The 16,648-nt window shown below is 35.5% G+C and overlaps 1 protein-coding gene across 1 annotated transcript in view; it reads right to left on the bottom strand.

Moving 5' to 3' along the window:
* LOC446175 (alpha catenin) overlaps positions 1-16,648 on the bottom strand; it is a 44,574-nt gene that overhangs the window by 14,463 nt on the left and 13,463 nt on the right. Inside the window, exons 2-12 of the mRNA XM_041621649.1 lie at positions 11,587-11,731; positions 10,985-11,171; positions 9,986-10,152; positions 9,226-9,345; positions 8,657-8,746; positions 7,289-7,465; positions 5,853-6,056; positions 5,083-5,163; positions 4,159-4,311; positions 2,565-2,657; positions 1,674-1,830 (exon numbers count right to left, since the gene is read on the bottom strand). Coding sequence (XP_041477583.1) covers positions 1,674-1,830; positions 2,565-2,657; positions 4,159-4,311; positions 5,083-5,163; positions 5,853-6,056; positions 7,289-7,465; positions 8,657-8,746; positions 9,226-9,345; positions 9,986-10,152; positions 10,985-11,171; positions 11,587-11,700 — 1,543 coding nt within the window. The 5' untranslated portion in view covers positions 11,701-11,731. The remainder of the gene's footprint in view (positions 1-1,673; positions 1,831-2,564; positions 2,658-4,158; positions 4,312-5,082; positions 5,164-5,852; positions 6,057-7,288; positions 7,466-8,656; positions 8,747-9,225; positions 9,346-9,985; positions 10,153-10,984; positions 11,172-11,586; positions 11,732-16,648) is intronic.

Below are 16,648 nucleotides of genomic sequence, written 5' to 3'. Positions count from 1 at the left end.
ATTGAATTATGTCATGGTTACGTTACTTCTGTTTAAATACTGTTATGTAAATGTTAGATGTTCAACTTGTCAAATATGAAATTCTGGTTTTGCAGTTTATTTTAGTTCTTTACTTTTAAAAATTGAGGACAATTTTTTGGAAGAAGGATGTTTATGTAGGACTGTTATTTTGACAATTGATTTCCTTTAATAGTTTAGTTATTTATAGTTCAAGCTTTGGTATTTTGTTCAGCTTTGTTTAAATTCTCCATGCTTCTGTTGTCATCCGTTTAGTAACATTTTACTTTCAACCTGCTTCTCATGTCATTCCTTTCCTATTCAGATGTGTTCATTCATTACATTCCCACATCTGATTCTTTTGTTCAACATTCTTATTATGTAATCATCCCAACATCTTATTCATCTCCATCCTCTATCTCTTATTGGTTATTTTTATGAATTAGACTTTTCCACCTTCAGTTGGCTTCTCCATTCTCTTTATTCTCATTGGTTGATTTTGTGTAATTTGAATATATGCTAATTTTGTATGAGTTTTACTGAGGCAAGGAAGCCCAGCAAATATAGCAGTGTACAACCAGACTCCTTCGGTTTAAGTTCTCTTTATTTGCGTCTCAGTTTTACTTATTCCCCTTCAGTTTGATGATTTAGAACTTCATTTATTTTCAACTCCAAACTTATAATTTTCTTCAACCCTACAGGTACGCAGTAGGATAATTCCTTGTATGCATGAGTGCTGAAAGGCAGCACCGGCTAAAGCTGGGGTAATAATAATAATGATAACATCGCGCCTCGGAATAGAATATTTCTAGAAAGATGGCGCTATACAAATGACTATTATTATTATTATATCAAGACATTTACACTGATGCATTATACTGTGGGTTGTAAGAAGTACCTGGAAATTGTTTCAATGCCATTGGTAAGTCATTTATGAGACTGAACAATCACAAACATTTTCACTTTCTGACATACATTAAAAATGAACAAAATTGTGAAAAATACACTTAGTACTTGTAAGCGAAATAAAAAATGAAATCATGAAAATTTGCTCTGAGAAAATACAAAACTAAATATATCACAAATGTATATTAAAAGCTAATGAATAACAGACAGAATCACACAAAAAAACACCCTTCTATGTTTCTCAATATCAGAACTAAATCAGGAAATTTATTGTTTGAGAACATATGACATATACAGTAGTAGGGTCACGGTTGTTTAACATAAACTCTTTTCTAGTTGTTGGAAAATTGCCTGATACCTTGAAACTGGGGCATTTGAGTGGAAACTAACTGGTTTTCTACATCAAGAATATAATTTTGATATAATTTTCTAAGACAATGGGGGAAACACGTGCTGGTCAGGTGGGTGATAACAGAGCTGCCAACCTGAAAAAGAACATTTCAGTATTTTTAAAGCTGAAAATCAGTATTTTGATGATGATGACATCAGTTTAAAAAAAAAATACCATAAGACAATACATAAAACGGAAACTTTAGAAATCAGCATTTTGCATGAAACCATCCGTACTCTTCTTATTTTTCAATACTAAATACTGAAAATCTGTACTACTTGGCAGCTCTGTATTCATTAATTGCCAGTCAGAAATATTTTCTGTGGTGAACAGGTTCTTCCAGCGCGAACCACCATATTGACAGCATTGCGTGTCTTACCTGATACGGCTAAGAAGTCATCAATGGTAGTGATCTCATCCACAGCCTCGGTGAGAAGACGGACCTGCGTCTCCCACTGATCCTTGAAGACATCCATGTTATCTTGAGCAGCCTTGCTACGGGGTCTGGCTACCAAGATACGGGCTGCATTGATAACCTGTACATGGGGTCAAAGTTCAAGTTTAATTGGGATTGTTACGGCTGCACTACATGTATGTTGCAGAATTGGGTATTGCTTTTCATCACCCGTCCTATCACAATATATCGCATTGTGGCTGTCTCATGTGAGTAATAAGAGGTATACAAGTAACATTCATTATTATTATTATTAATGTCCCCTATGAATGATTGTTTAATAATTTCATACTTCATTTTTTTCTGCTAAGGTGAACATATCTAAATAAAGAGCAATGAAATAGAGTAGATACTGCTACGACTCATCCACATGGTCCCTGGGGATTTAATATACTATTAAAGGTACATACGTGTATAGCAGGAATGTTGTCTGCATTTTACGATCTTTTCTCACTCCCTAAATTGTCGAGAACTCAATTTTTCATAACACCATGAGAGGTGACTCACCTATATTGTGTATCTAATTATCAACCACTCATTAAAGTTTCAGTGTAAGAATGATTTGATATCACAGTTACATCTTGCAAGATGTAAGATGATCCTTAAACAAAATGGTCAACAAACTTAATGCATAGTACTTGAGTTGGCAATTGCAACCTGAAAGATTGTATCAGGCCTGTCTGATACAGTACCTAGTAAAGTATGAAATTTAGATTCCACGTATTTGACATGTAGTTCATGTATTACTGACAGCTAGATATATAATAAGTTTTGCTAAAAGGTATCCACAAGCGAAAGATTGAGGGGGGATCTTACTTGAGGGCACAGGTTCTCGATCTGCGTTGCTGCCATCCGGACCATCTTCACTCCTTCCTCGTTATTGGACATTGAACATGCCAGATTGGCAACCTACAATGGGGAAAGAACAGTGGGTACTTCTATGTTGGTAAAGACAGGGAAGTGGTATCATCTTAAATACTACATATCATACAACACGCTTGGTGCAGAATGATCTCAATGGTAAAACCCCCGGTGAAGTGGTCTAACACCACATCCTTTTTAATTACTGGCTTCTTCTCCATACCAGAGCTGAAACAAACTTAATAGTACTTAAATAATTTGAGATATAGAATGAAAATGATACATTTAAGAAAATATTACTTGATTATTATAATGACTGATTATGATTCTTGTTAATCCTATTCATGTCTGGGAGGGAAAAAAGGGGACAGAAATTGTTGAAAATGGAAAGAATGAAAGCCGAGAGCTGATGAATTGGCATTATTAGGGATGTTAGAGACCACAAATAAACAGATTAAAATACAATGAATCACAGCAAAAGACCTTAAAATTGGTAAAGTGTAAATTACCACCAAAAAATGAAAATAAGCTGAAAAAGCGAAACAAAGCCAGCTTAAAGCAGAACTCTCACACCCCTTCTTTGGATAACCTAAAAATTTCCCACCATCTGATATATTCTGACTTTCATAACAGAACAATTAACAATGATTTATCAATGCATAATCAGTTTCAATTAACAAAAAAAAAATGATCTTAAACAAACTGCATAATCAAAACTGTAGACATTTCTTCGTTAATGTATTTTTTCATTGGAAATCTCTATATAACAGATATAGGTCACCATTACATGTACAGTTGAGGCCGAAAGTTTACATACACCCATGGAATTCAGTGAAATTTGTTCATTTGCCAAACATCGTTAAATTTACTATATCATCAGAAATATAAATACTACCATGAAGAATTTGGTATCAAATGAAAGAGCATATTAAGCTCTTCCACATGATTGGAATACCGTTGAGATCAAAGTTTATTTCAGGTGGAACTTTCTTTGAAGAAAAAAAGTAATATTAATGCCATTGTATTCTATTGTTAGTTTTTAATATTTTCAAACATCGTTTCATAAAAATATATAAATGTCAAATCTATGATTTATATTACATTTTCTATCATGATACATCACCACTGAACAAAAATGTGTAATCTGAAATGTTTGTTTTGAGAAGTAACTAGCACAAATATGAAATGTTTTTGTCAAGTTTTTATTTTTAATTCATCAAAATATGAGGATTTTGGGGGAAAAATTTTCACCTAAATATTTTTCAGCTCCTGGTGACAAAGCAATGCAAAGGGGCATGACATACTCATTGATTTTATATCAAATTTGTCATGATAGCACAAATATTTTATAAGATACAGTAAATTCTATGACATTTGACAAATGTCAGCTTTTCTTTGAATTTCCTGGGTGTATGTAAACTTCTGGCCTCAACTGTACATGCTTCAAATTGATGACGGCCTTGAAAAGGAAAATAAAGAAAAACTGGATATTTAAGTGCAATTGATGGTACTAATCTTTTATTGCAAAACTAATGAGGATGTTTCTTACCTCGACCAGCTTGTTGGCGTGTTCTTGGAAGACCTTGGCATATTTCTCTACCTCCGCCTCATTACCACTCTTAGCTGCTACAATCAGGACCAAAAGAGGTACATTGGTCTCCAAGAAGGAATCGGATACATGGTCAACAACTGCTTTACGTAGCTGTCAATCAAACAAACCAAACAGAAAATTCAACTGAAAATAATTAAGCACATGTAGACTGTATGCACTCTGCCAATAAATCTATTATAAAGATGATGTCACATGTATAATACTGCCAAAACCGAAATCTGTCCTGTGACCTTCTGCTTACACTGCTCATCCATCCATCCATCCATCCATCCATCCATCCATCCATTCATTCATTCATCCATCCATTCATTCATTCAAGCTTTTACTAAGATTTCGTAGATCCCATATGAGAGAGGGGTACTAGATATCAACGAATTCAAAATTCAAATTTTCACAGAGATCCGATAGTGGAAAAAGATACCACTGCTATTGGACTTTAGATTGGGATGCTAGATGATAATCAATGTTCCTTTCATTCAAATTATTAATCTTTTACCAAAGCTCCCTTTCATCAGGATAACCCCAATATAATAAGAACAATTCAGGTTACTATCCAACTTTCTCTCAAATAACCCAATAAGTTACAAGGTTTGAATCTCTTGGGCACGTTTACAGTATAATCATCAAAGAGCTGCCAACCTGAACAAGAACATTTCAGTATTTATAAAGCTGAAAATCAGTATTTTGGCGAGGAAATCAGTATTTTCAGAGGAATACCACATGACAACACATAAAACTGAAACTTGAGAAATCAGTATTTTGCATGAAACCATCAGTATTCTTCTCATTTTTCAGCACTAAATACTGAAAATCCGTACTACTTGGCAGCTCTGTCATTGTGATGCTGCATTGCTGATATACCTGTCTACGTAGATCTTTGGTTTTCTTGCACATTCTCTCAATAGCCTCATCCAAGGGATCACTGCGGTCTCTGCTTCCAGCCTTCAAGAAAAGAGAATAAAGCAAATCAAAATATAGCAAAGAGTTAAAGGGAGGTCACATATGGAATATAACTGAAATGGAAAATAGGACCCATAAATAGCAGAAGTGCTAATCAGGTCTGGTCTAACTATATCACAAATGCATAATTTCAAAAAGCAAAGCAAAAAAAAAACACACACAAAATATAATGTTATATACTTCTTCCATATGATTAGAAATAACAAATCATAAAACTAGCTTAATCATAGAATTATTGAGTAGACATCAATAGAGAGGAGTATAGAGCAGAACAGATATGAAAAGTTGTGGTACCTATATGGAAATTGGCGTAAAACTAATCAAAAGTGGTCTCATACTGTCTAAATTCCACAAAAACATTCAAAATTTGACATTTCACTCAAATATTCTGATGGCATATTAGTAAAATAAGTCAATTAAAAAAATATTTTCATGGTCAGTCTACCCAACACTGATTTCGCCAGGAAACTTCCAACACAATGTGCGTACACAGATTGCACACATATTCACCGAACTGGGAATGTCATTGATTCCCCCAATTCATTTTAGAACTTTGTTCACTAAGTAAGCCTACAAGATGACAAATCATGGCATCTGTGGCTCTCTATAGCTGTGATTCATTTGAGTCGCTCATAAACTTTCCATGAAACCGGGGTCATACGAGTACATACACAATTCATGTATTCTGAGAGCAGATCCTGTAGTGCCTGTCTCACAGCATTACACTCGGCTACAATCCTCTCTCTCCTATCATCCCTGGTACATGATGAATCAGCCATGAGAGCAGCTCCACTGATTATACTCTCAAGACGCTCCTCTAGGGACGGGCGCGTACGCACTTCGTTGTATTCCACGGGACTCATCTTAATCTTCTTCTGCAAAAAGAACAAAAACAGATCCAAGAGTAGTAATGAGTGTTAATTACACAAAGACCCTTCATTACCATTATCATTAACAATATCATTAATAGGCATTTAGACAGCATCAGCTAATCAAAAAATCATTTATTCCAAGGAGCACCGTGTTTATTACCCCCGCATTAACTCAAGTTGAAGATTTCAGTGCTGTGTATTCAAGGAATTAATGCTGCCGGGTACCCATTCACCTCACCTGTGTTGAGCGCAGCACAATGTGGGTAAATTTCTCGCTGAAGGATAACATGTCATGACTGGGATTCGAACCCACAACTGCTAAACAAGGTGGAAGAGCCGTGGTGTAGTGGTTCTGACTCTCGCCTTGTAAACAGAGGGTCGTGTGTTCGAATCCCACCGCGGTCTAGCGTCCTTTGGCAAGGCGTTAATCCACACTTTGCCACTCTCGACCCAGGTGCTAAATGGGTACCCGGTAGGATGCGAAAGATATTGTATGTTTGATTTTGCCAGCGCCATAATTAGGCTGCGATGAATGCAAGGAATGCTCCCCAGGGAGTGGAAATTGTGCACTTTTCGTGCGGGATTGAAATGAATCCAATGACCGGGGTAATAATATGCTGTAACACGCTTTGGGCCATTCTGGGAAAAGCACTTTATAAAAATTGGCTATTATATTATTATTATTATTAAGGTCAAGACCACGAGCCCCTGCCATCATCATCATCATCATCATCATCAACCCCATCACCTTCATTATCAACATCATCAGGTGGCAGCACTAATAAGGCTTTCCCTTCCTAGTTGCCTCCTCATTCATTTATAAATCATGTACACTCTTTTCTTTTTATTCAACTGTTTTCCGGATTTTATCATTGTGATATCTGAAATTTTCTCATGTAATTTATGTAAACTTTGTATGTTCCTTGTATTTGTTTTTTATGATGAAGAATAAATGCTATCAATATAAAAAAAAAATCATCATCACTGAAACTCGGTAGGATGTTCAGTAATACTTGATTAACCTTATGTCCAAGTTTCATGAACTAGGTCCATATACTTTCTAAGTTGTGCTGTCATTTCAAAAACTTAATCTTCGGTTAAGATTTGATGCTGTCAGAAAAGCAGCACCTATAGTTTCACTCTGCTATGCAGGTGAGACAAAAAAGAGCTCAATCACCAAATGGGAAAATGTACTTGTAACTTATAGGACACATACAAAAGCATAATGAACTTACATCTAATTCATCAAGTGCCGCAATGAGTTCTCCTGATCCTTCGATGTTAGGATTGGCGCTAGAATCTCCTGTGGCTTGAGATACATTAGAGATAGCATTCATTGCATCCTCTAACTGTTTGACAACATAGTCACGGTTCTCCCTAGCAGCTGGAACATCAGGATGTCGCAACCAAGCCTGGAGGTATGGAAAAGAGAATGGAAGGGTATGGAGATATATGCATTTGTTTAGTAACAGGCATCACGTTAATAATAATATAGAATATATGCATACCCCACATATCCACCTTGTTCTGTCCTATATATGCTCCTATTACCCCGGCTAGTATAGTGTACCAATTTCGGTGCTGACATTTCTTCCTACCGGTACCCATTAACTTCACCTGGGTTGAGTCTGTGCAGCACATTGTGGATCAATTTCTTGCTGAAGGAAATTATGCCACGGCTAAGATTCAAACCCCTGATTCATTCATAATTATCGAAAGGATCTAGACTAGAAGATTTCTTTAGGATCAGATGTGTCATTCTCATTCAGAACACAGGAAGATATCAAATCAAATTAACAACTGAGAATATAACTATTACAAGTACATGGCAAACTATGTACAAATTACAGTTATCACTTAGTGACTGTGAATGCGCAGTTCTAAAGAGTAACATCAGTGCCCTGTCTCACTAAGAGTTGTGATTGATCCAATCAACCTCAACTATATGGAAATCAATCACTGTCATGTCAGAAAATTTGCACAATGTCCCATGTAAAGAAAGTAGAGCACACTGAATTGCCAAGAGAATGATGAGTACACATCATATCTCGAAAACATTTTGAACGAAAATGCATTAATAGATGCTTGTTGCTAGCTGTCCATAGTTGATCGATTCAATTGCAATTCTTTGTAAGACAGGGCCCAGATATTATTATACAACTCCCAAGAATGTTCTGTAATCTGATTGGTCCAAATCAGATCACATGATATTCAGCAAATTGCACTATTGCATCCAAAATGCACTATCCAGCACTCTGACGTCAAACCATAAGTACTATCCTGCACTCTGACGTCAGAGTGCAGGATAGTGCGGGGTCTGGAATTATCTGGAATTATCTAGAATTATCTAGAATTTAGATCAAATATAGCATTTGGGGCAACTCAGTAACATGGGGGGGTTGTATAAAACAAACAATGCACGCATTCATGTGCATAGAGGACGTAAATAATGAACTCTGTGCTTGACTCGCCAAATGGATATATCGCATTCGGTCCTGCGGACCTCGGTGCGGTATATCCATTGGCTCTTCTCGAACATCGTTCATTATTTGGCCCTGCATGCACGCGATTACGTGAATTATTTGTATACTAATAAATCTTACTTTAGAAGCAGTGAAGAGCATAGTACTGTGTTTCCTTAGGTCTGCTCTGGCAGCAGCCATTTCATCACGACGTCGAGGATCCTTCAAATCCTAAAAGAAATGATATCAAACTGTTAGTGAATGTCTAAGTACTACAGTACACATGCTTTGAAGTCAGTTATTATAACCAAAAAAGAAATGTGCTTTCTTTTTATCTTTGTGCTTTTTTGTGATCCATATTCAAGTTCTACCAGTATTAATTAAAACAAATTAGTAATATATACAGCTGCTAGCAGAATCATTCAACCCCTATGGTATTGCAGTATACATTTTTGGAAAATATCTCTTTTTTTTCTTTTGTGGAGTGAATATTAAGTGTAACACCAACCAAATTAAAAATCTAATTAATGACAAGACATTTGCCTTTGATTTTATCAACATTGAGAATCCACCCGGCTAATTTCACAGGAATTCAAAATTCCTACCAGAATCGTTCAGCGCATCCACATAACACTCGGTGGTCATTTTATTGGATTCTGCCCGAACACATTCTGGGATCGTACCACAACTATCATTTATGCTCAACTTACATTTTGTCTGCGACCAGATATATCGTTGAACTCCATCATGTTCTGTCCAAAACGCTTGAAGTTGTTCATCAGATCTTCTGGGTTCTGTGATCGCAAGATTTTATCCAAATCATCTTCAACCTACAATAAGAATGAAATGGTCAAAAATATCATGGTGTGGGAATTGGAAAAAAAGGTTGATGCATATGAAAAAACAAATACAATGTTTATCAGGGTGTTAATTAATATCAGCAGACAAAGAGATTATTTAACTGACTATAAGAATTCTTAGGGGGGTTGGGGTGGAACAACCTTTGGTAACAATTGGACATTTGAGCACTTTTACAAATATGAAAACTCTGCCTTACAATTCATAGCTGCGCTGATAAAACCCGTATATTAAAATTTGAATTTTTTGAAGGCAGCTTAGGATAGGCTGTATTAAAAAAAATATATAGCAATGATGGCAGTCTGATATTGCCTGAAAACAGTCTCCTGATACCTGTGAAAAACTCTTTGAGGCAAAAGAAGGTTGCTACTCCTGTTATAACTCTTAAAACTAACTTTATCCAAGCTATCTTCAAAATATTAAATTTTAAGATACAAGGTTTTATCAGCCCAGCCACACATTTTTTTTTTAATCATTATGAATTGATATAATGTAGTGGCTGATACAGAACATTATTTATAAATATCCAAAACATATTTAATACATTGTTTTGATCGATCTTAAATATACAAATATTTGATCAAATTCGAAAAATTATACTTAGATTCTTACAACTCTGAGTGTCTGAAGTAGAAGATGTACATCAACCATGTCAGCTAATATGAGAAGTCTGGTGACTGCAGAGAGCAAGGCACGAGCAGCTCTGACCATGGAACCTCTCTTTACTGAGGAACATGGATCCTCTGCAAACTCACTTGATGCTACACGCATATCTTCACCTTTAGAACAAAATGGAAGGAATAGTTTATAAGGTAAATGGAAGGAAAATGGTCTATAGAATTAAAAGTACTTATGCAAAGTACAGTTCCTACTAACAGTTCTGCCTCTTTCTAAACAAACGTACACACTTTTCTACTTGTTTGTTTATTCTTACTTCAGACTGTTGGAAAAAAAAAATCTGGAGCTGCAAGGTCCCACTTGTCTCTTGTATCTGTGATATGACATAAAAATGAAGCCCAGAAAAAAAAATGCACCTGAAAATAATTATTTAGTGCTTGATAAAAAAGTGAAATATAAAGTGACCCGAAATAAACACCATCTTAATTTCATCTCATACACTAACAATAACATGTGCTATATTATTCTCCCTAGGAGATTTAGTAAATGATGATTTTTCAGACATCTTGAAAGTATCTGAACAAATTTGATGTTTTTTTTTCTTTCTTCCAGGGTATTCTTATTTCATTGATATGATCATTAAGTACTAAATACAACATGAATCAAAGTTCTGTATTTTTTTTAATAATACCTTTGCATTTAAGAGAAAAACATGTTGCACGGTACTAAAAACATATTCATGAGTTATCTTAAATGGTATCTTAAACATCAAAGATGATCTCCTCTTTCTTTCTTTCTTCATTCCAAAAGTTATCTCTTTGGCTCTTCCTCTTAATATCAGCTACTTTTAGTATTAAACAACACTGACCTTAAACAATGAAAAGTTGACGGTATTACAAGCATGTCCCATTTTGATGATATCATATTTTTACAGCAACTTTTTATTGTGAATCAATATATGCCCTTTGAATTACTAAGTTGAGGAAACCTCACCTGTGCTTCTGACTTCTTCAACAGCAGCTAACATCTCTCTTTCAATCTCTGGTATTTCATGAGCTATCTCTTCTCCTTGCTCAATGAACTTCTCTGTAGCTTTGATCACAGCAGCCACTAAAACATGAGCTTTCTTTGATCGACCTTTCTTCATACTCGACGGTTTGGTGTTGACAAGTGTAGTCACCTAGTTGAATGACAAAACAAAGACATGAGACCTAAAAAATAAATGTTATGCTGCCCTCATTAGACCGACCCTAAACCGCATAAAATCAGGCCCGCAATCTTTATCAATTTTCTTTAGCAGACCCTAAATATACAAGTGAAAAAGAATTTGTGAGACAAATTTTGTCAAATTTCAGCAAAGAATTTGCTCAAATTTTTATTTAATGATTTCAGATTGGAGGAGTACTACATTGCAAGATCTAGCTGATACAATCCTTTGTCTAGGCCATATCACATTCACATTGACATTCACAAACAAAAATAATGAAAATTTTCTCACAATCCAAAATTGATTTGAAAATCATATTCCCTCACTTTCATAGATGTAAGTCTTTCAAAGATGAAAACTCACACATAATTTAGTCTTACTACTTTACCTGTGTAACTAATGGTTCCAACGTCTTCTCCACTGAATATGTTCTGATCTCCAGATTCTTTGGGTCCCATTTCAGGGTTAGGGTACCCCTTGGAGGCGACATGCTGCCTGACATGTCTGGTAGTTCTGTCTTTTACTTGCTAATGCTGTTATACAAATAAAAACAAACAAGAATCATACAAAAATTGGATGAATTCATATTATTTTTTTCCCCAGGGAGTCCCAGGTTTCCCCTTCATATCAAAATAATACAAATGAAAAGCCTGGAGTCTCGTGCATGCAAGCTCTCTCAAGAGCAATCTTCATCATTTTCAATCTACTTTTTGCATGGGATGGACTGGATACCAATTCTTTCTCTTTTTTTTCATGGAAAATTTGGAATCATTCATTGATGGGTCAGATTTAAACAAGAGAGTAAAGAATCGATGTCAGTGCAAATTTTGGCTTTATTTGTAATTGGCTTGAGTCATCCCGCTTTTTTTTACCTGTGCCTGCCCAGGATTTTTTCATGAAATTGATGGACTGCCAAAAAAGAGGAAAACATAAGATATGCAGTGTCACTAAATACTATGATAAGGGCATTCTGCAGTATATTCTATAACGCAGAGAATCTTTCATCAAAAGCCTTTGTCGAGAATTGGTGAATCAAATCAGCGGTGTCATCCTGGACTCTTGATAAAAAACATATTTTCAATTTTTCAAACAAACTTGGGCCTTGTCTTGCCCAATTCGTCACTTAGATGCCGTTGCGATTGATCCAATTACAAAGAGTTGCGATTGATCCAATCAATCACAACTATGGAAAGCCAGGAACATCAACATCTACATGCATGTTAATTCAATACATTTTCTTACTATGGTGTATATTCATGCATTCATTGATTTCTTGAAAATTTGCTGTGCTTCTCTTTTTTACAAAAGACATTGTGCAAATTTCCTGTAGAAAAAATTACGATACTGATGGATTTCCATAGAGTCACGATTGATTGGATCAATAGTAACTCTTTATAAGACGGGGCCCTGGGCTACCAGCAAAACGAGGGTAAAGACAATGCAATGGGCACAAAAATCCTACTCACACTCACAGCAAATGTGATAAAAGTTAGTGACAAAGTCTGTAGATACTTAGGTAACCAGCCAACAAGCCTACTTATTTGCTAATTTTGGAATTTGAACCAATTGTAGATTATAAACCCTTTCCCAGATTCATTCTCCATTACATTCATCAATTATGTAAGTTTCAGCCACAATTGGCACTGGAAACTGCTCAATTTTGACTTTATTCTGATCATTTAAATTTTCAGACTTGGTCTTCCCTGTAGTATAGTAACAAACTGAAGCTATCAATCAAAATTCATACAAACTTGAATTGCCGATTGGCCGCAAATTTAATACAAGTGGAATGCCTCTGGCCGTCTCACCTGCATCACGCGGTTCAATATAGCAGCAGTGCTGACTTTGAATACTACTCTAACTCGCACAAGATGTTCAGTGATACATGGTTACTCTTATGTCCACTTTTTATGAACTAGACCAATAAACTTACAAAGATATGATGGTTATTCAACAAACCCCCCCCCCCCGACATGGCCACAGTTCATTGACCTTACATGACCTTTGACCTTGATCATGTAACCTGAAACTCGAACAGGATGTTCTGTGATACTACTCTTATGTACAAGTTTCATGAATCAGATCCATAAACTTTCAAAGTTATGATGGTAATTCAACAGATACACCCAATTCGGCCAAAGTTCATTGACCTTTGACCTTGGTCATGTGACCTGAAACGTGCACAGGATGTTCAGTGATACTTGATTACTCTAATGTCCAAGTTTAATGAACTAGACCAATAAACTTTCAAAGTTATGATGGTAATTCAACAGATACCCCCGATTCGGCCAAAGCTCATTGACCCTAATTGACCTTTGACCTTAATCATGAGACCTGAAACTTGCACAAAATTTTCAGTGATGCTTGATTACTATTATGTCCAAGTTTCATGAATCAGATCCATAAACTTTCAAAGTTATGATGGGAATTCAACAGATATCCCCAATTCGGCCAAAGTTCATTGACCCTAAATGACCTTTGACCTTGGTCATGTGATGTGAAACTCATGCAGGATGTTCAGTGATACTTGATTTACCTTACGTCCAAGTTTCATGAACTAGGTCCATATATTTTCTAAGTTATGGTGACATTTCAAAAACTTAACCTCAGGTTAAGATTTCGATGTTGAATCCTCCAACATGGTCTAAGTTCATTGACCCTAAATGACCTTTGACCTTGGTCATGTGACATGAAACTCTAATAGGATGTTCAGTAATACTTGATTAACCTTATGGCCAAGTTTTATTAACTAGGTCCATATACTTTCTAAGTTATGACATCATTTCAAATACTAGATTTGATGCTGACGCCGCCGTCGGAAAAGCGGCGCCTATAGTCTCACTTTGCTTCGCAGGTGAGACAAAAACGCAAAAATATTGGCACATTAAGTAATCAGTGCCAATGTTCCCAATAGCAAAGCTTTGCTAAATATTGCAAACATCCTATGTGGTGAAAATATTGTGATACATGATCTCTCTCTCTCTCTGTATATACAGTGCATATCAAAAAAAGTTTACACTTTGAAAAAGCCCTGGGAATTAAAAAATATAAAACATGTGGGTAACTTTTTCACATACATTCTTGGGTTTTGGTCTCATCTATCCAATGAAAGTAAAAGTTTTGACAGAATGTTACACTTGAGTGAACACTGTCCATTTTTGTAAAGCTCGCAGAAATCTGTTTGCACAGAAATGCTTGTTTTCACGCTGTGTCAGGGGAAAAGAGGCGAAATCAAACTTACCCTGCGAAACATTTACGTTTCCTTTGCACTTTTAGTCAATTGAAATAAAACGGATACATTCAAGCATTTTGTAACAATTTTGCCACCCAAATTGAAATTTCAACCCTTAGTAAGCACAACCTTTACCTTTTTGTGCCAGCTTGATTTGAGGACACAACTGAATCTGAACAAAAGTTTATATTAGACATCTCCAGCATTTTTTCACTAAGTTTTTATCATTTAAAGTGGGTTTACATTTAATTTTTCATTTAATGCTTGTTTATCCACACCTTTCCCAAGCTTGACAATGATTAACAAATTGAAAATCAAGCCTAAGCCATTTCATGTAAATCAGAGCTCAGTGTAAAGCAAATATTGTCATGATGGCCTCGGTGTGTGGGGGAGTGGGGTGGGGCAAAAATCCATGTGTTCTTCATGATTAAGGTCTACTTTTATTCGCATAACTATTTCAAAGTTCTGCACAAATCATTTTTCACTAACTTTTTAAAAGTGAGTGGTGCTCACTCAAGCGGAAATATTTTACGACAGTTACATTGTCATTTGCTTAAATGGATCTGTACCAATGTTAAAATGTGGAAAAATCTTCAGGATATTACTAATGAATGATTTTACAGGATTTTTTCTAAGTGTATACTTTTTTTTGATACGCACTGTATATATGTACAGTACATGCAACATACAGCTGAATGAGACCTGTCCCGTTTCATCTTGTATTTCTCAGTACGTAAACATAATCTATTTTGCTACTTTTTCAGAAGTTATAAGCCTATAGAAATTCTTTGAATTTAAGTACATTTCATTATGTTTTACATGTAGGTGTTGACATTACAAAAGGAACAATAAAAACCATTTTAGATTATCTGAGAAAATTAAATTTCATTGATTTTTTTACCATTCACTTTATTGTAGGGATGCTGCTCACAAATGACATCACAAAACATATAAGTAAACTTCTGAAAAGTTTTCAATGCTTTGATGGATTTTTTCAAACCTTCAGCAATATTTTTATAATTTTTCTGCTATTTTTACAATCAAATTTTTGTCAGGGTGAACTTCCTCTTTAATCTGCACAATTTCCTGAAATGCTGCTACTTTATTTAATAGCATGAACTAGATCTAGGCCTAAATCCAGTCAAATAAAATGGAGTTTACTGCAGTCAGTCAAAGTTTGACTTGCACACTCTGAGAGTCGACAGTGACACAGTCCGTATGGGTCAATTATTAGCAAGGCCTCATTGACAGTACATAAAGTTGATGTGCTTCACTGCTTCCAGATCCAGTAGAGTTAAACCTAGTCTTGAGGACGCAATGATGATGATTTTTTTTAGATATGTCATGATGAAGAAGTATATGACATATCTAAAAAAAATCATCATCATTGCGTCCTCAAGACTAAGTTAAACCCCCAAACATTGGACAGTTTCAAATATCGGACGAAAATGACTTCAACCCCCTCCCAACAACCACCAACCACTACAGGGACCTGTTTTGAACATGAACATACCTGCTATTGAACTGCACACAGTCGCTCTAGGTTGCTGCTCAAAAAAAATATATTCCAGGGGTAAGATTGAATTGGAAATGCATGCTGTTGATGCACGCGTTCATTTTCAGAACGAAGTCGCAAGCTGCTGAGACGTCCGATGTTTAGAGCCAAGAGGTTTGGTAAGCAAATAAAAATTATTTACCAATTTATATATCAATATTTTTAGTAATTATTAAAACTGCATTTGCGCAGCTGATCAACAATCAAGCAACCATTTTGGGGTTTAGAGCGGGGTTTAAATTGCCGAAATTGATCGCTGCACAAAAATTTATGTGCCCTATATTTGGCAAAAAACAAGCAATTTCCATTACAATATTTTTTTTCAATTCTATTTTTTAATGACTTAAATATTTAACATTTGTACTACTATGGAAATACACATGATCAATATTTTTATTTGATTCGATGATTGCATTTTTGTTTTGGTCCAATTATGCTTAAGTGTCCGATATTTGGGCACTTTCCTTTAAAGCAATTGCATTAATTTTGCAAGCCAAGACCACTAACTCATGAAAAAGGTTAACTAAAAGCCAAGACTCGTTAGAACAAAACTTTAAAAGTTAGACTTAGACTCAGATTGTCAGAAAGTCAGATCCGGCTCCGCCAAAAAATGAGTGGCATCGCAGACAGACTGGAACTGAATTGTTAAAAACGAAATGGCAA

This window comes from Lytechinus variegatus, chromosome 12 (assembly GCF_018143015.1).
Source record: "Lytechinus variegatus isolate NC3 chromosome 12, Lvar_3.0, whole genome shotgun sequence".
NCBI lineage: Eukaryota > Metazoa > Echinodermata > Echinoidea > Temnopleuroida > Toxopneustidae > Lytechinus > Lytechinus variegatus.
This window is presented reverse-complemented; position numbering and strand designations above follow the sequence as displayed.